The 18,887-nt window shown below is 49.0% G+C and overlaps 2 protein-coding genes across 2 annotated transcripts; both read right to left on the bottom strand.

Moving 5' to 3' along the window:
* Window positions 1-1,346: 1,346 nt before the first annotated feature.
* Window positions 1,347-2,165, bottom strand: LOC149352965 (CLIP-associating protein 2-like). The gene has a single exon (XM_089575745.1). The coding sequence runs from the start codon at window positions 2,163-2,165 to the stop codon at window positions 1,347-1,349; it is 819 nt and encodes a 272-aa protein (XP_089431871.1).
* A 5,060-nt stretch (window positions 2,166-7,225) lies between these two features.
* Window positions 7,226-8,311, bottom strand: LOC149352964 (CLIP-associating protein 2-like). The gene is made up of 2 exons (XM_089575743.1): window positions 8,121-8,311; window positions 7,226-8,003 (listed from the first exon to the last, which is right to left on the bottom strand). Exons 1-2 carry the CDS (start codon window positions 8,309-8,311, stop codon window positions 7,226-7,228), a joined length of 969 nt encoding a protein of 322 aa, XP_089431869.1.
* Between the last annotated feature and the right edge of the window lie 10,576 nt (window positions 8,312-18,887).

The raw sequence follows: 18,887 nt of genomic DNA, 5'->3' as shown, positions 1-18,887 counted from the left end.
GTTGAAGGTATTCCGAACAAAGGTTCACCCGACCGCCCCCCCGCGGTGTTTCCTCCCGTCTGCCCGCGAGCGGCTATGCGAGGCAGGAAAGGGGAAAAAAAAAGAGAGAGGAGGAGTTCACGGTGAAGCGGCCCGTGGTGGCAGTCTGCCGAACTAAACGCCCTTGTCCCGGAAAGCTGGGCTTGATGTGAATCTGTAAAACGCGATCCCACAGAGGTATATGTTTTCGAAGAGATACGGCCGTGTGCATGGATAGAGCGTTCATAGCGCATTTTAGTCTCCGACAAAATTTTTGCATGATCGATCGTGTCGGTTGTCTCTGTCGGTATTGTGAGCTTGCTGTGCTAGCGCTGAAGCCGAAATGGCAACCCTTCAGAGAAAGTTGGGAAAAAGGGGGTCAGTCTAGATCGCGTACTTGAACGCGTACCGTGCCAACGCGAACGTAACAGGTGATACTCGCCAAAAGCCCGAGTGCTGCGTACTCTTTCTTTTGCGTGTATCTGTGTGTGTGTGCGTGCGTGTGCGCTGTGGGGTTTTAATAGGGGAAATAAATACGTAACCCCCGTTTAACCGCGGCTGACACAGTTCAAAACCGCGCGGACCCCACCCCGAGGTCGCGTACGCTACCGAGCGCACGCCGATCACGGCGGGCCAGTAGGATTTCGTGAGTCGTACCCTGTCGTCTGCTATGCCAGTGTTGCCATAATACAGTGTTGCCAGACTGCGCAACTCTCAGTGTTGCCAGACTGTGAACTAAAACCCAGTGTGGCCATACTAGTTATACCCCTCTCCCTTTTACATTTTTATCCGCCCACCGCTGCGCTATCGCGCCGGAACCGTCCAGCTCATAGCAGATCCCTGCCCGGAGTGGCCGTCGCCTGTTCGCCAAGCGAAAGAGCACGTCCCGGCGGTTGTGAAATTGGTTTTTTAGTAACCAATGTCTCGCGCATGCAGGTACCACAGGCGAAATGTATAAAGACGAGCGAGCGTACAAAGACGAGACAGACGCGTGCTTCTTGAAATAAGCGTGTTTATGCACATTCACGCAATAAAATTGTAAAACTTGTTAATCGGCAAAGGAGCACCTTTACCAATATCTCTTTTGAAGAAAGCAGCCAATGAGACCTGGAAGTGGAGCACTATGTCATGAAGAAGACGCACACTGCAGCAAAGACAAAAAATGCCAGAGTCTGCTAAAGAAGACAGAAAAAAAAGTAGGCGCCTGAGGCCATGGACAGAAAGTTCATTTCCACCGACACAGCAAGTGATACTGGCACAGGGTCACAGCCATGGTAGTTAATCGGCAAAGCAGGGAGCGTGGGTTTGTTAGGCGATGTTTCATGTCATCAGGGATTGCTTGAGGAAGACGCCGTGTTCGAAGGGGAGCCTGGTGTGCTTCCGCTGCTGTTGCCCTGTGCTCTCTGGATATAGAAGTTCAGAAGCTTCAACTTGCATCCTGTAAGGGAAGCCAAGTGTGGCCTCATCAATTCAGAGCCAACCACGCCATGCAGCGTCACCATGCAGAATACTGCCGCCTTCCGAACAGAACTTTCGTTGTGATCGTACGCCTTCAGCAAAACTGGCATCATCTGAGGCAAGAGCTCTACAGTTATCCTTTTCGGATGCACCTCCGCAAGCCTGGACATCACCTTGATGGCAGCAATGACCGCATCTTGATCATCTGACTCCCGAATGAGCGAGTGCAGCAAGCGCATTGTCTCCTCGGGAGGCAGTGCGGCAGCAGCCTCCATGGAGCACATCTCCGCAGCACGGCACACCTCTCCCTGAGATTGCTTCAGAGTTCCAAAGATCTTGACCAAGATGAACTCAGCATAGTTGTGGAAGTGCTGAGGCTGCCTCTTCAGCAACTCTGCCAAAGCTCGCAGAGCAGCCACTTTTACAGGGACCTCTTGCTCTTCAAGGTTTTCTATGACGCAACGCAGCACATTTCTGAAGTTCTCATCCCAGAGCTCTGGTGAGCCAACGTTGGTGAGAGGCATGAGCTCTGACAAAGCTTGCTTGTGATGCTCCGTCCTGCTGTTCGGGTTTTGAAGGATGGCAAAGATGTTGTTGAGGGTGTCCTCACCTTTGGCAACACCACCGTCTTGAGATGTTCTCCTGATCCGATGAAGACCAGTCTCCCCTTCGTATTCCGAGCTGGCCATGCGCTTGACAGGCGAAGCCTCGCGGCTGCCCGTCAGGCGCTGCTGCTGCTCATAGCTGCGGGTTCCTTCCAGTTCTCACGTGCCAGCCGTTGCCTCAGGCCTCCAGTGTCCAGTGGTGGAAGCTGCTGCTCTGCACCCTTGCCTGAGGGGCTGGAGTCCGGGTCCATGCCAACGTCTCCTCGAACAGGGTCCAGCGCCAGCCGATGGATCTGGGCTGTGGCTCCGCGCAGCAGTGAGCTGTACACCTCATCAGAGTTCATGTTGTTCTTCTTCTTCTCCTCAGTAAACATTTCACATACCCACGCGGAGGGATTGGCTAAGTTACGGTGGTGAATGCCAAGGAGGTATATGTGCGATAAAAAAAACTAAGTAAAATAGTAGAATGACTGAAAACAGAAAAATATATTAATCGTTGAAATGTTTTAACAAATGTTCTCGGTGTTGTCCTCTTCCTTTTCCTCCACAGTTGCGTAAATCTGTGCATAACAAGCTCATTTCAAGAATAGCACACGTCTACATGTCTACATGTCTACATCCTTGCAGATGCCACTTCCATCTTCGCTCTTAATCCTCGTAGAGTGCCGGCCCGCCAACCGTGTGCGTCCTGATGGCTCGTGCTGGCCGCCGAATGCGTGGCCGCGCCTTAGCAGCACACCCGCAGTTACCCCTTTAACCCCCCCCCCCCTTCTCGCGCCACTTCGCTGCCCTTATCAAGCCTTCATCGGAGCGAACACATGCCACATCTGACGAACAACAGTTCGGTCATGCGCAGCTGAGCTGCCCACGCGCACCTAGATGAGTGGAAGAGAGTGCGCATAGTTTAAATGGCTTAAAAGTGGCCGTATAGAGCCCCACAAGAGTCACGTGAGAGCAGCGAGGGATCGCCCCGACCCAGAATGATGTGAGATGTGTCTCGCCCGCCAGGTTCGGACATGTCTCCGGGTCTGATTGCCCGACCCCCAATCCCTTTCCCTCTTCGATGTCACTAATCCCATGGCTTCTTGAAGCGGAAAAGCCAGAAGTTAGTTTAGCCCGCCTTTCCCCCCTCCCCTCCTCCCTTTCAACTCTACCAAAGACAAGGTCAAGGACGACGAAGACAGCTGGCAAATAACTGACACCGTAACCCTACAGGCGTTTTAAATTGACGGGAACTTTGTCTAGGACAACTCATAAGTATCGATATTGAAGTGGTATTGTGTTTGGTATTTGTGGTTTGGGGTTTAAAGTCCCAAAGCGACATGGGCATGACTATAAGGGACGCCATAGACGAGAGCTGCGGATTCATTTCGACCCCCTCGGGCTCTTTCACGGTGACTGGCATTGCACATACACGGCCGCCTTGCGTTTCGCTTGGGTTAACCTTAGAACTGGGTTATTTCTTAACCGATTTGTCCAAGCATCGCTTTCTATCCGTCGTCGTTGGCCTTGTCTTTGGTCAGGCGTCATGCAAACGCATGATGTGGCTTGTTTGTGATGTGGCATGATGTGCAGGCACCTTCATAATAAACGGGAAATTAACGTAGTAACAATAATAATGTTTATTTCACCATCACGCAGTACATGATGGCCGGGTGCCCATAGCAAAAGCTGTCTTTTGGCAGCTTTGACGAAAGTGAATGTTACACCCCGAAAAAAGTATGCCACATTGATTGACTGATTCCACTAAAGGCACAAATTAGTGGTTCTAACGGAAGTTATATTGCATCGAAATCAGTGCTTTACTGACTCACAATTACACACTTCGATGCGTCGCGACATAAAAATAGACATGAAACCTTGAACTACGGGTAGGTGACCACCCTCCATGATGACGTCCACATGCAGAGTGGCAAGATTCGGAACACGAGAGGGGACCTCTGACGTTTGCCCACTACTGAACCGTCAACATCAGAGGCAACGCGAACAGGATAACTGAAATAGTGAGTGTGAAAACGCAGAAGTATTATCTCCTGGATGGGAAACTTAACGGGGTTCATTACCGCCTTTGAAAAAAAAACTAAGAATAAACTGTTGCTATTGCTCAATTACCATCAACTAAGAAGTTGTGATGCTTTTCATGATTTTATTTTTCTGCCCATGTAACATTTGACGCTTACAGAAGTCAATGAAAGCGAAAACGCGAACAGTTTAAGGGTCTCTGGACACTTCGGCTTGTCCAAGACCGAGAGCCTGAATGACTATTCATATCGACACATCCTTATGCATATGCGTGTTTTGTAGCACCATTGATTGCAGCGTCGCTGACAGCCAGCACCGAAGCATGACTTTGTAGAACTGCAGAATGGGCGTGTTGGTAATCCATAACGAGCTTTTATGCGAAGCATACTACTTTAGCTACCACTTCAGCCCTTCACCGTGGTTATGCGCCTCCAAATCACGTGATACATGACGTCACACCACGTGACACGATGACGTCACGACAGTAGAGAAACGGGGGCCCACCTCGCGCCGTCGCTGTGGTTGTGCGCCTCCAAATTACGCGACACGATGATGCTTCGCATTCTCCAGGCTTAACCAAGTTAAGCCTCAGCCATTTTTTTTCAACAGCGCTAGACAGCAGGACATGCAAGAAGAGACAAGTACTGCGCTGAACTTACAACTGAATTTTATTCTAATCAGGCAAGTCAATCTATAAACGCATAAGCATCTATAGACCCAAGGCACTAAGGCGCCAGATCCTTTCCTGCTTGAAACCTATAACGACGTCCCAAAGGGCTAGAAGGTTTCCCATACTCCCGTTGGTCCTCTTGTAGCTTTGGAAAGAGTTGGGCAAACAACGCTCCGTAGGAATTCCCCGAGCTGATCGGTTGTCCCACACCACTCATGAAAAAAACGCTGGTTATGGCGGGGCTTCCCTACTCGGCATCTTGTCCGAAGTATGTCCCTGAACAGTCTCGCCTGTCGCCACCATTCACTCTTGAGAATTTTGCATATTCTCCTGTCGTTCAGTGCATTCAGATTTGTATCTCAGATGGCAATGATGAATTCTGCATGCTCTCCTGTTGTGCAGTACGCTCAGAATTGTGTCAAAGATGACAACGAAAAATTCTTGTTCCATAAAAAATGTGGTATTACTACTAAATCTTTTCTAGAACTTCTGTCCTTTTATCTCAGGAACACTTACACGTTGTGTGGAAGGGTATAGTATTCATGCAGAAGTCCGAGGAATGTATACACGATTTTAGTTTCCGTGCTTGATCGTAATCTTGCTTTGATGGCGCCGCCCCGAATGAGACAAACCTAAAAACTCGCACAGGCGCTTCTCGATGCCATATTGAGCTGTTTGTACGGCGTTCGCGCAGCGGCTACTGCATTGTAGTTGTAAACGCTGCCCGGAACGTGTTGTTTTGCGATGTCCCTGCCCACATCCAATCCAATCCAATCTAATCGAAAAGGACTACGCATACCTCGTCGCGTATGAAGGAATGGGTGTTCGTAGCTTGTGCCGAAATTCGCGCTGTTTCGTGGGGACTAATCGCGTCTTGGAGGCTGAGAACTTAATTTTTACATTCTCTAAGGGCACCAGAGACTATCAGACGGAATCTGTGGCGATGGCGTGACTTTCGATTCTGTCAAAATCGCGCTAACAGACGAACGTCTTTACAGAATCTACTTTGAAGAAGGCGGACTGTTCCTCTGTCGCCAATGTCTGTGACAAAGGGGAACATGTTGGCGCCCTGCTTATCTATTACGACACGTAAGTACCTTGGTGACTTTGCCATTATTTAGCGGGTAAGCAGCGCCGCGCTCCCCGGAGGTGCCACCGGTCGTCTCGCTTTTTATGTGCCGCGTTTCTTCCAGCTATCTCCTTGGCCATCAGCAATGAACACGTCTAGGCGACGGCATGTTGTGTCTGTGGCGAGAAGTGGCAGCAAATAATGTGAATCTGTAAAACGCGATCCCACAGAGGTATATGTTTTCATATGTTTTCAGAGGTATATGTGTGCATGGATAGAGCGTTCACAGCGCATTTTCGTCACCGACAAAATTTTTGCATGATCGATCGTGTCGGTTGTCTCTGTCGGTGTTGTGAGCTTGCTGTGCTAGTGCTAAAGCCGAAATGGCAACCCTTCAGAGAAAGTTGGGAAAAAGGAGGTCAGTCTAGATCGCGTACTTGAACGCGTACCGTGCCAACACGAACGTAACACGTGATACTCGCCAAAAGCCCGAGTGCTGCGTACTCTTTCTTTTGCGTGTGTGCGTGTGTGAGTGCGTGCGTGTGCGTTGTGGGGTTTTAATAGGGAAAATAAATACGTATCCCTCATTTAACCGCGGTTCACATAGTTCAAAACCGCGCGGACCCCACCCCGCGGTCGCGTACGCTACCGAGCGCACGCCGACCACGTGCGGCGGGCCAGTAGGATTTCGTGAGTCGTACCGGTCGTCTGCTCTGCCAGTGTTGACATACTGCAGTGTTGCCAGACTGAGCAACTCCCAGTGTTGCCAGACTGTGAACTAAAACCCAGTGTGGCCATACTAATTATACCCCTCTCCCTTTTACATTCTTCTCCGCCTACCGCTACGCTATCGCGCCGGTACCGTCCAGCTCATAACAGCAGCCCTGCCCGGAGTGGTCGTCGCCTGTTCGCCAAGCGAAAGAGCACGTCCCGGCCGTTGTGAAATTGGTTTTTTAGTAACCAATGTCTCGCGCAGGCGGGTACCACAGGCGAAATGTGCCGCTCCGTGGCCCCAGCGAGCGTATAAAGACGAGACAGACGCGTGCTTCTTGAAATAAGCGTGTTTATGCAGATTCGCGCAATAAAATTGCAAAACTTGTTAATCGGCAAACGAGCACCTTTACTAATATCTCTTTTGAAGAAAGCAGCCAATGAGACCTGGAAGTGGAGCACTATGTCATGAAGCAAACGCACACTGCAGCAAAGACACAAAAAAAAATTCCAGAGTCTGCTAAATAAGACAAAAAAGAAGTAGGCGCCTGAGGCCATGGACAGAAAGTTCATTTCCACCGACAGAGCAAGTGATACTGGCACAGGGTCACAGCCACGGTAGTTAATCAGCAAAGCAGGGAGCGTAGGTTTGTTAGGCGATGTTTCATGTCATCAGGGATTGCTTGAGGAAGACGCCGTATTCGAAGGGAAGCCTGGTGTGCTTCCGCTGGTGTTGCCCTGTGCTCTCTGGATGTACAAGTTTAGAAGCTTCAACTTCCATCCTGTAAGGGAAGCGGAAGCAAAGTGTGGCCTCATCAATTCAGAGCCAACCACGCCGTGCAGCGTCACCATGCAGAATACTGCCGCCTTCCGAACAGAACTTTCGTTGTGATCGTACGCCTTCAGCAAAACTGGCATCATCTGAGGCAAGAGCTCTACAGTTATCCTTTTCGGATGCACCTCCGCAAGCCTGGACATCACCTTGATGGCAGCAATGACCGCATCTTGATCATCTGACTCCCGAATGAGCGAGTGCAGCAAGCGCATTGTCTCCTCGGGAGGCAGTGCGGCAGCAGCCTCCATGGAGCACATCTCCGCAGCACGGCACACCTCTCCCTGAGATTGCTTCAGAGTTCCAAAGATCTTGACCAAGATGAACTCAGCATAGTTGTGGAAGTGCTGAGGCTGCCTCTTCAGCAACTCTGCCAAAGCTCGCAGAGCAGCCACTTTTACAGGGACCTCTTGCTCTTCAAGGTTTTCTATGACGCAACGCAGCACATTTCTGAAGTTCTCATCCCAGAGCTCTGGTGAGCCAACGTTGGTGAGAGGCATGAGCTCTGACAAAGCTTGCTTGTGATGCTCCGTCCTGCTGTTCGGGTTTTGAAGGATGGCAAAGATGTTGTTGAGGGTGTCTTCATTTTTGCCAACACCACTGTCTAGAGATGTTCTCCTGATCCGATGAAGACCAGTCTCTCCTTGGTATTCCCAGCTGGCCATGCGCTCCACAGGCGAAGCCTCGCTGCTGCCCGTCAGGCGCTGCTGCTGCTCATAGCTGCAGGGTTCCTACCAGTTCTCAGGTGCCAGCCGTTGCCTCAGGCCTCCAGTGTCCAGTGGTGGAAGCTGCTGCTCTGCACCCCTGCCTGAGGGCCTGGAGTCCGGGTCCATGATAACCTCTCCTCGAACAGGGTTCAGCGTCAGCCGATGGATCTGTGCTGTGGTTCGGCGCAACAGTGAGCTGTACACCTCGTAAGGGTTCATGTTCTTCTTCTTCTTCTCCTCCTCAGTAAACATGGCACATACCCACGCGGAGGGATTGGCAAAGTTACGGTGGTGAATGCCAAGGAAGTATATATGCGATAAAAAAAACTAAGTGAAATAGTAGAATGACTGAAAAGAGAAAAATATATTAATTGTTGAAATTTTTTAACAAATGTTCTCGGTGTTGTCCTCTTCCTCTTCCTCCACAGTTGCGTGAATTTGTGCATAACACGCTCATTTCAAGAATAGCCCGCGTCTAGATGTCTACATCCTCGCAGATCCCACTTCCATCTTCCCTCTTAATCCTCGTAGAGTGCCGGCCCGCCATCCGTGTGCGTACTGATGGCTCGTGCTGGCCGCCGAATGCGTGGTCGCGCCTTACCAGCGCACCCGCAGTTACCCCTTTAACCCCCCCCCCCCCCCCCCCCTCGCGCCACGTCGCTGCCCTTATCAAGCCTTCACCGCAGCGATCACATGCCACATCTGACGAACAACAGTTCGGTCATGCGCAGTTGAGCTGCCCACGCGCACATAGATGAGTGGAAGAGAGTGCGCATAGTTTAAATCGCTTAAAAGTGGCCATATAGAGCCCCACAACAGTCACGTGAGAGCAGCGAGGGATCGCCTCGACCCAGAATGATGTGAGATGTGTCTCGCCCGCCAGCTTCGGACATGTCTCCGGGTCTGATTACCCCACGCCCAATCCCTTTTCCTCTTCGATGTCACTAATCCCATGGCTGCTTGAAGCCGAAAAGCCAGAAGTTAGTTGAGCCCGCCTTTCCCCCCTCCCCTCCTCCCTTTCAACTCAACCAAAGACAAGGTCAAGGACGAAGAAGACAGCTGGCAAATAACTAACACCGCAACACTACAGGCGTTTTAAATTGACGGGTTGTCTAGGACAACTCATAAGTATCGGTATTGAACTGGTATTGTGTTTGGTATTTGTGGTTTGGGGTTTAAAGTCCCAAAGCGACATGGGCATGACTATAAGGGACGCCAAAGACGAGAGCTGCGGATTCATTTCGACCCCCTGGGGCTCTTTCACGGTGACTGGCATTGCACATACACGGGCGCCTTGCGTTTCGCTTGGGTTAACCTTAGAACTGGGTTATTTCTTAACCGACTTGTCCAAGCATCGCTTTCTATCCGTCGTCGTTGGCCTTGTCTTTGGTCAGGCGTCATGCAAACGCATGTTGTGGCTTGTTTCTGATGTGGCATGATGTGCACACACATTCATAATAAACGGGGAATTAACGTAGTAACAATAATAATGTTTATTTCACCACCACGCAGTGCATGATGGGCGGGTACCCATAGCAAAAGCTGTCTTTTGGCACCTTTGACGAAAGTGAATGTTACAGCCCGAAAAAAGTAAGCCACATTGATTGAGTGATTCCACTAAAGGCACAAATTAGTGGTACTAACGGAAGTTATATTGCATCGAAATCAGTTCTTTATTGACTCACAATTACACACTTCGATGCGTCGCGACATAAAAATAGACATGAAACCTTCAACTACGGGAAGGTGACCACCCTCCATGATGACGTCCACATGCAGAGTGGCAAGATTCGGAACACGAGAGGGGACCTCTGACGTTTGCCCACTACTGTACCGTCAAAATCAGAGGCAACGCGAACAGGATAACTGAAATAGTGAGTGTGAAAACGCAGAAGTATTATCTCCTGGATGGGAAACTAAACTAGGTTCATTACCACCTTTGAAAAAAAAAGCTGAGAATAAACTGTTGCTATTGCTCAAAAGCCATCAACTAAGAGCTTGCGATGCTTTTCATTTTTTTATTGTTCTGCTCGTGTTCCATTTGACGCTTACAGAAGTCAATGAAAGCGAAAACGCGAACAGTTTAAGAGGCACTGGACACTTCGGCTTGTCCAAGACCGAAAGCCTGAATGACTATTCATATCAACACATCTTTATGCATATACGTGTTTTGTAGCACCATTGATTGCAGCGTCGCTGACAGCCAGCACCGAAGCATGATTTGGAAGAACTGCAGAATGGGCGAGTTGGTAATCCATAACGAGCTTTTTTCAACAGCGCTAGACAGAAGGACATGCAAGAAGAGACAAGAACTGCGCTGAACTTACAACTGAATTTTATTTGAAGTCAGCAAGTCAATCCATAAACGCATAAGCATCTATAGACACAAGGCATTAAGGCGCCAGATCCTTTCCTGCTTGAAACCTATAACGACGTCCCCAAGGGCTAGAAGGTTTCCTATACTCCCGGTGGTCCTCTTGTAGCTTTGGAAAGAGTTGGGCGAACGACGCTCCGTAGGAATTCCCCGAGCTGATCGGTTGTCGCACACCACTCATGAAAAAAACGCTGGTTATGGCGTGGGTTCCCTCCTCGGCATCCTGTCCGAGGTATGTCCCTGACCAGTCTCGCCTGTCGCCACCATTCACTCTTGAGAATTTTGCATATTCTCCTGTCGTTCAGTGCATTCAGATTTGTATCACAGATGGCAATGATGAATTCTGCATGCTCTCCTGTTGTGCAGTACGTTCAGAATTGTGTCAAAGATCACAACGAAAAATTCTCTTTCCATAAAAAATGTCGTATTACTACTAAGTCATTTCTAGAACATCTGTCCTTTTATCTCAGGAACACTTACACGTTGTGTGGAAGGGTATAGTATTCATGCAGAAGTCCGAGGAATGTATACACGATTTTAGTTTCCGTGCTTGATCGCAATCTTGCTTTGCTGGCGGCGCCCCGAATGAGACAAACCTAAAAACTCGCACAGGCGCTTCTCGATGCCATATATAGCTGTTCGTACGGCGTTGGAGCAGCGGCTACTGCATTGTAGTTGTGAACGCTGCCCGGAACGTGGTGTTTTGCGATGTCCCTGTCCACTTCCAATCCAATCCAATCTAATCCAAAAGGACTACACATACCTCGTCGCGTATGAAGGAATGGGTGTTCGTAGCTTGTGCCGAAATTCGCGCTGTTTCGTGGGGACTAATCGCGTCTTGGAGGCTGAGAACTTAATTTTTACATTCTCTAAGGGCACCAGAGACTATCAGACGGTATCTGTGGCGATGGCGTGACTTTCGATTCTGTCAAAATCGCGCTAACAGACGAAAGTCTTTACAGAATCTACTTTGAAGAAGGCGGACTGTTCCTCTTTCGCCAATGTCTATGACAAAGGGGAACATGTTGGCGCCGTGCTTATCTATTACGACAGGTAAGTACCTTGGTGACTTTGCCATTATTTAGCGGGTAAGCAGCGCCGCGCTCCCCGGAGGTGCCACCGGTCGTCTCGCTTTTTTGTGCCGCGTTTCTTCCAGCTATCTCCTTGGCCATCAGCAATGAACACGTCTAGGCGACGGCATGTTGTGTCTGTGGCCACAAGTGGCAGCAAATAATGTGAATCTGTAAAACGCGATCCCACAGAGGTATATGTTTTCATAAGTTTTCAGAGGTGCGCATGGATAGAGCGTTCACAGCGCATTTTCGTCTCCGACAAAATTTTTGCATGATCGATCGTGTCGGTTGTCTCTGTCGGTGTTGTGAGCTTGCTGTGCTAGCGCTAAAGCCGAAATGGCAACCATTCAGAGAAAGTTGGGAAAAAGGAGGTCAGTCTAGATCGCGTACTTGAACGCGTACTGCGCCAACACGAACGTAACCGGTGATACTCGCCAAAAGCCCGAGTGCTGCGTACTCTTTCTTTTGCGTGTGTGCGTGTGTGTGAGTGCGTGCGTGTGCGTTGTGGGGTTTTAATAGGGAAAATAAATACGTATCCCCCATTTAACCGCGGTTGACACAGTTCAAAACCGCGCAGACCCCACCCCGCGGTCGCGTACGCTACCGAGCGCACGCCGACCACGTGCGGCGGGCCAGTAGGATTTCGTGAGTCGTACCAGTCGTCTGCTATGCCAGTGTTGACATACTGCAGTGTTGCCAGATTGAGCAACTCCCACTGTTGCCAGACTGTGAACTAAAACCCAGTGTGGCCGTACTAATTATACCCCTCTCCCTTTTACATTCTTCTCCCCCTACCGCTACGCTATCGCGCCGGAACCGTCCAGCTCATAACAGCAGCCCTGCCCGGAGTGGTCGTCGCCTGTTCGCCAAGCGAAAGAGCACGTCCCTGCGGTTGTGAAATTGGTTTTTTAGTAACCAATGTCTCGCGCAGGCAGGTACCACAGGCGAAATGTGGCGCTCCGTGGCCCCAGCGAGCGTATAAAGACGAGAAAGACGCGTGCTTCTTGAAATAAGCGTGTTTATGCAGATTCACGCAATAAAATTGCAAAACTTGTTAATCGGCAAAGGAGCACCTTTACTAATATCTCTTTTGAAGAAAGCAGCCAATGAGACCTGGAAGTGGAGCACTATGTCATGAAGCAAACGCACACTGCAGCAAAGACACAAAAAAAATGCCAGAGTCTGCTAAAGAAGACAGAAAAAAAGTAGGCGTCTGAGGCCATGGACGGAAAGTTCATTTCCACCGACACAGCAAGTGATACTGGCACAGGGTCACAGCCATGGTAGTTAATCAGCAGAGCAGGGAGCGTGGGTTTGTTAGCCAATGTTTCATGTCATCAGGGATTGCTTGAGGAAGACGCCGTATTCGAAGGGGAGCCTGGTGTGCTTCCGTTGCTGTTGCCCTGTGATCTCTGGATATAGAACTTCAGAAGCTTCAACTTCCATCCTGTAAGGGAAGCCAAGTGTGGCCTCATCAATTCAGAGCCAACCACGCCATGCAGCGTCACCATGCAGAATACTGCCGCCTTCCGAACAGAACTTTCGTTCTGATCGTACGCCTTCAGCAAAACTGGCATCATCTGAGGCAAGAGCTCTACAGTTATCCTTTTCGGATGCACCTCCGCAAGCCTGGACATCACCTTGATGGCAGCAATGACCGCATCTTGATCATCTGACTCCCGAATGAGCGAGTGCAGCAAGCGCATTGTCTCCTCGGGAGGCAGTGCCGCAGCAGCCTCCATGGAGCACATCTCCGCAGCACGGCACACCTCTCCCTGAGATTGCTTCAGAGTTCCAAAGATCTTGACCAAGATGAACTCAGCATAGTTGTGGAAGTGCTGAGGCTGCCTCTTCAGCAACTCTGCCAAAGCTCGCAGAGCAGATACTTTTACAGGGACCTCTTGCTCTTCAAGGTTTTCTATGACGCAACGCAGCACATTTCTGAAGTTCTCATCCCAGAGCTCTGGTGAGCCATCCTTGGTGAGATGCATGAGCTCTGACAAAGCTTGCTTGCGATGCTCCGTCCTGCTGTTAGGGTTTTGAAGGATGGCAAAGATGTTGTTGAGGGTGTCTTCACTTTTGGCAACACCACCGTCTAGAGATGTTCTCCTGATCCGATGAAGACCAGTCTCCCCTTCGTATTCCGAGCTGGCCATGCGCTTTACAGGCGAAGCCTCGCTGCTGCCCGTCAGGCGCTGCTGCTGCTCATAGCTACAGGGTTCCTTCCAGTTCTCAGGTGGCAGCCGCTGCCTCAGGCCTCCAGTGTCCAGTGGTGGAAGCTGCTGCTCTGCACCCTTGCCTGAGGTCCTGGAGTCCGGGTCCATGCCAACGTCTCCTCGAACAGGGTCCAGCGCCAGCCGATGGATCTGGGCTGTGGTTCGGCGCAGCAGCGAGCTGTACACCTCATCAGAGTTCATGTCCTTCTTCTTCTTCTCCTCAGAAAACATTTCACATACCCACGCGGAGGGATTGGCCAGGTTACGGTGGTGAATGCCAAGGAGGTATATGTGCGATACAAAAACTAAGTAAAATAGTAGAATGACTGAAAATAGAAAAATATATTAATTGTGGAAATTTTTTAACAAATGTTCTCAGTGTTGTCCTCTTCCTCTTCCTCCACTGTTGCGTGAATCTGTGCATAACAAGCTCATTTCAAGAATAGCACACGTCTACATGTCTACATGTCTACATCCTTGCAGATGCCACTTCCATCTTCGCTCTTAATCCTCGTAGAGTGCCGGCCCGCCAACCGTGTGCGTCCTGATGGCTCGTGCTGGCCGCCGAATGCGTGGCCGCGCCTTAGCAGCGCACCCGCAGTTACCCCTTTAAGCCCCCCCTCCCCCTTGCGCCACTTCGCTGCCCTTATCAAGCCTTCATCGGAGCGAACACATGCCACATCTGACGAGCAACAGTTCGGTCATGCGCAGCTGAGCTGCCCACGCGCACCTAGATGAGTGGAAGAGAGTGCGCATAGTTTAAATGGCTTAAAAGTGGCCGTATAGAGCCCCACAAGAGTCACGTGAGAGCAGCGAGGGATCGCCCGGACCCAGAATGATGTGAGATGTGTCTCGCCCGCCAGGTTCGGACATGTCTCCGGGTCGGATTACCCGACCCCCAATCCCTTTCCCTCTTCGATGTCACTAATCCCATGGCTGCTTGAAGCGGAAAAGCCAGAAGTTAGTTGAGCCTCCCTTTCCCCCCTCCCCTCCTCCCTTTCAGCTCAACCAAAGACAAGGTCAAGGACGACGAAGACAGCTGGCAAATAACTGACACCGCAACCCTACAGCCGTTTTAAATTGACGGGAACTTTGTCTAGGACAACTCATAAGTATCGGTATTGAACTGGTATTGTGTTTGGTATTTGTGGTTTGGGGTTTAAAGTCCCAAAGCGACATGGGCATGACTATAAGGAACGCCAAAGACGAGAACTGCGGATTCATTTCGACCCCCAGGGGCTCTTTCACGGTGACTGGCATTGCACATACACGGCCGCCTTGCGTTTCGCTTGGGTTAACCTTAGAACTGGGTTATTTCTTAACCGATTTGTCCAAGCATCGCGTTCTATCCGTCGTCGTTGGCCTTGTCTTTGGTCAGGCGTCATGCAAACGCATGATGTGGCTTTTTTGTGATGTGGCATGATGTGCAGGCACCTTCATAATAAACGGGAAATTAACGTAGTAACAATAATAATGTTTATTTCACCATCACGCAGTACATGATGGCCGGGTGCCCATAGCAAACGCTGTCTTTTGGCAGCTTTGACGAAAGTGAATGTTACACCCCGAAAAAAGTAAGCCACATTGATTGAGTGATTCCACTAAAGGCACAAATTAGTGGTTCTAACGGAAGTTATATTGCACCGAAATCAGTGCTTTACTGACTCACAATTACACACTTCGATGCGTCGCGACATAAAAATAGACATGAAACCTTGAACTACGGGTAGGTGACCACCCTCCATGATGACGTCCACATGCAGAGTGGCAAGATTCGGAACACGAGAGGGGACCTCTGACGTTTGCCCACTACTGAACCGTCAACATCAGAGGCAACGCGAACCGGATAACTGAAATAGTGAGTGTGAAAACGCAGAAGTATTATCTCCTGTATGGGAAACTAAACGGGGTTCATTACCACCTTTGAAGAAAAAAAACTGAGAATAAACTGTTGCTATTGCTCAATTGCCATCAACTAAGAACTTGTGATGCTTTTCATGATTTTATTGTTTAGCTCGTTTTCCATTTGATGCTTACAGAAGTGAATGAAAGCGAAAACGCGAACAGTTTAAGGGGCTCTGGACACTTCGGCTTGTCCAAGACCGAAAGCCTGAATGACTATTCATATCGACATATCCTTATGCATATACGTCTTTTGTAGCACCATTGATTGCAGCGTCGCCGACAGCCAGCGCCGAAGCATGATTTGGAAGAACTGCAGAATGGGGGAGTTGGTAATCCATAACGAGCTTTTTTCAACAGCGCTAGACAGAAGGACATGCAAGAAGAGACAAGTACTGCGCTGAACTTACAACTGAATTTTATTTGAAGTAAGAAAGTCAATCCATAAACGCATAAGCATCTATAGACACAAGGCATTAAGGCGCCAGATCCTTTCCTGCTTGAAACCTATAACGAAGTCCCCAAGGGCTAGAAGGTTTCCTATACTCCCGGTGGTCCTCTTGTAGCTTTGGAAAGAGTTGGGCGAACGACGCTCCGTAGGAATTCCCCGAGCTGATCGGTTGTCGCACACCACTCATGAAAAAAACGCTGGTTATGGCGTGGGTTCCCTCCTCGGCATCCTGTCCGAGGTATGTCCCTGACCAGTCTCGCCTGTCGCCACCATTCACTCTTGAGAATTTTGCATATTCTCCTGTCGTTCAGTGCATTCAGATTTGTATCACAGATGGCAATGATGAATTCTGCATACTCTCCTGTTGTGCAGTACGTTCAGAATTGTGTCAAAGATCACAACGAAAAATTCTCTTTCCATAAAAAATGTCGTATTACTACTAAGTCCTTTCTAGAACATCTGTCCTTTTATCTCAGGAACACTTACACGTTGTGTGGAAGGGTATAGTATTCATGCAGAAGTCCGAGGAATGTATACACGATTTTAGTTTCCGTGCTTGATCGCAATCTTGCTTTGCTGGCGGCGCCCCGAATGAGACAAACCTAAAAACTCGCACAGGCGCTTCTCGATGCCATATATAGCTGTTCGTACGGCGTTGGAGCAGCGGCTACTGCATTGTAGTTGTGAACGCTGCCCGGAACGTGGTGTTTTTCGATGTCCCTGCCCACATCCAAACCAATCCAATCTAATCCAAAAGGTCTACGCATACCTCGTCGCGTATGGAGGAATGGGTGTTCGTAGCTTGTGCCGAAATTCGCGCTGTTTCGTGGGGTCTAATCGCGTCTTGGAGGCTGAGAACTTAATTTTTACATTCTCTAAGGGCACCAGAGACTACAGACGGAATCTGTGGCGATGGCGTGACTTTCGATTCTGTCAAAATCGCGCTAGCAGACAGACGTCTTTACAGAATCTACTTTGAAGAAGGCGGACTGTTCCTCTGTCGCCAATGTCTGTGACAAAGGGGAACGTGTTGGCGCCGTGCTTATCTATTACGACAGGTAATTACATTGGTGACTTTGCCATTATTTAGCGGGTAAGCAGCGCCGCGCTCCCCGGAGGTGCCACCGGTCGTCTCGCTTTTTATGTGCCGCGTTTCTTCCAGCTATCTCCTTGCTCATCAGCAATGAACACGTCTGTGGCGAGAAGTGGCAGCAAATAAGGCGGCATGGCCAGCTTTCTGGGACATATACTACTTGCGCCATCTGTCTGCAGTGGCGGCGACATGGCGCGTAACTGAATGGGAAGTGGTACAAAAAAAATCGTAAAACGTGAACAAAAGCACCTACAAAAAATGACCCGGGGATTTGTATAGTGTAGACTTAGATGAGGATTGTGCCGAAGTTTCAGTTCTGTGCTTTTAATACACAAGAGGTCCAGCGTGTTTGAATATTATACGATGCTGCCTATCGGAGAGGGCCACATTTTGCCAATTTTTCAAACTTTAGAACTGTATAGCGCCGTAACACAGATAGCTATCCAAAATGACCCGGGGTTTTAGGTACCCTAACATATGCTAATTAAAATGGTGTGCGTCGACCTTTCATAGCTTTGATCCAGAAACTTCCCGAGGTCTTTATATCTGGAACCTGGTAATGCCGAACAGTTACGCTGCAGAAATAGTTCGAAGCGATGAATTTCCGTCCATTTTGATGATTATATTTTTGTCAGGAGACGTATGCCTTATAGAAAAGAACACGTGCGAGAGTTCGAACCTAGTGTATGAACCGGAGTTTTAAACAAAGAATGAAAATTAACGTAGCTACAAAAAGTATTGCTGGGTGTTCATAATACTTCGCGAATTGTCAGCCCTGAGCTATTATTCAAAAAGTTTATTTGCGTCTGTGAATATGGTAGAATAGGGTATGACAGCTAGCTAGTTTGAATTTGGATATTCATGTTGCTTTGGAAGAGAGTAGCGGCAACCAAACGGCAGGCATCAAAAAGTAATGTCGGATGGAAGTGTTTGTGTTTATTCTCATAATGCTGGTGTAAGAAGTTTGATGGAGCTTTACTCGGAGACGTTCTGTACCTGTTCAGCTTATTACATGTCGTCGGAAATAATAGAGAATTATAAGTCTAGAAGCAGATGGCCTCCGGTTAGAAGGTCAACATTCGCTTCTATCTGCTTACAAATTAGTGATTTGTAGCATTGTCGGAATAAGGTGACTGGGGTTTGGACTTGGGGTTCTAACCTGTGTTCAGAACCTTTCTTTTGTCAACCGATTTTAATAAAGAGTTTTCGTTTCAAGACCTCGAAAATATATTAGTATCAATGAACAATTTCACGTATTATAACCATTCGTACATTATTTTAAAGAACTATAGGCGACTTTTTTTTGGTGCTCTTTCATTCAAACTTCTGTCATATGCATGCATGACGTATAGCCAGGATCCTATCTGTGGGGTGTCACTGCAGATATGAGGCTGCGCTTTTGAGTCACCAAAGTTCTCTTGTACCACGAGATACCACCAACTTCGTTTAATTGTTGCGAAGAAAGTGGTGAATTTAATTTTGTCGACTTCTGTCCTTCGAAAAAGCGCTCTTATATGGGCCTCTGCAAGAAATCAGTTTACAAATGGCAGATATAAATGGTATGTATAACGGATGTAGCATTTCGCTACGCTGCCTGTCGGGAGATTGCATACAGTCGGATAGAGCTCAAAATTAAGCGGCAAATGCCCGACAGACCCTCTAGCGAATGGCAGCAGCCGATTGTCA

This window comes from Amblyomma mixtum, chromosome 3, assembly GCF_055824585.1.
Source record: "Amblyomma mixtum isolate Tamu chromosome 3, ASM5582458v1, whole genome shotgun sequence".
Lineage (NCBI taxonomy): Eukaryota > Metazoa > Arthropoda > Arachnida > Ixodida > Ixodidae > Amblyomma > Amblyomma mixtum.
This window is presented reverse-complemented; position numbering and strand designations above follow the sequence as displayed.

What these genes read in the sequence shown, in the direction of transcription:
- LOC149352965 (XM_089575745.1), bottom strand. Translation starts at nt 2,165, where the DNA reads ATGGCCAGCTCGGAATACGAAGGGGAGACTGGTCTTCATCGGATCAGG.
- LOC149352964 (XM_089575743.1), bottom strand. Translation starts at nt 8,311, where the DNA reads ATGAACCCTTACGAGGTGTACAGCTCACTGTTGCGCCGAACCACAGCA. An exon ending in CGGCTGGCACCTGAGAACTG is followed by an intron (nt 8,004 to 8,120) that starts GTAGGAACCCTG and finishes TCATCGGATCAG; the next exon opens with GAGAACATCTCTAGACAGTG.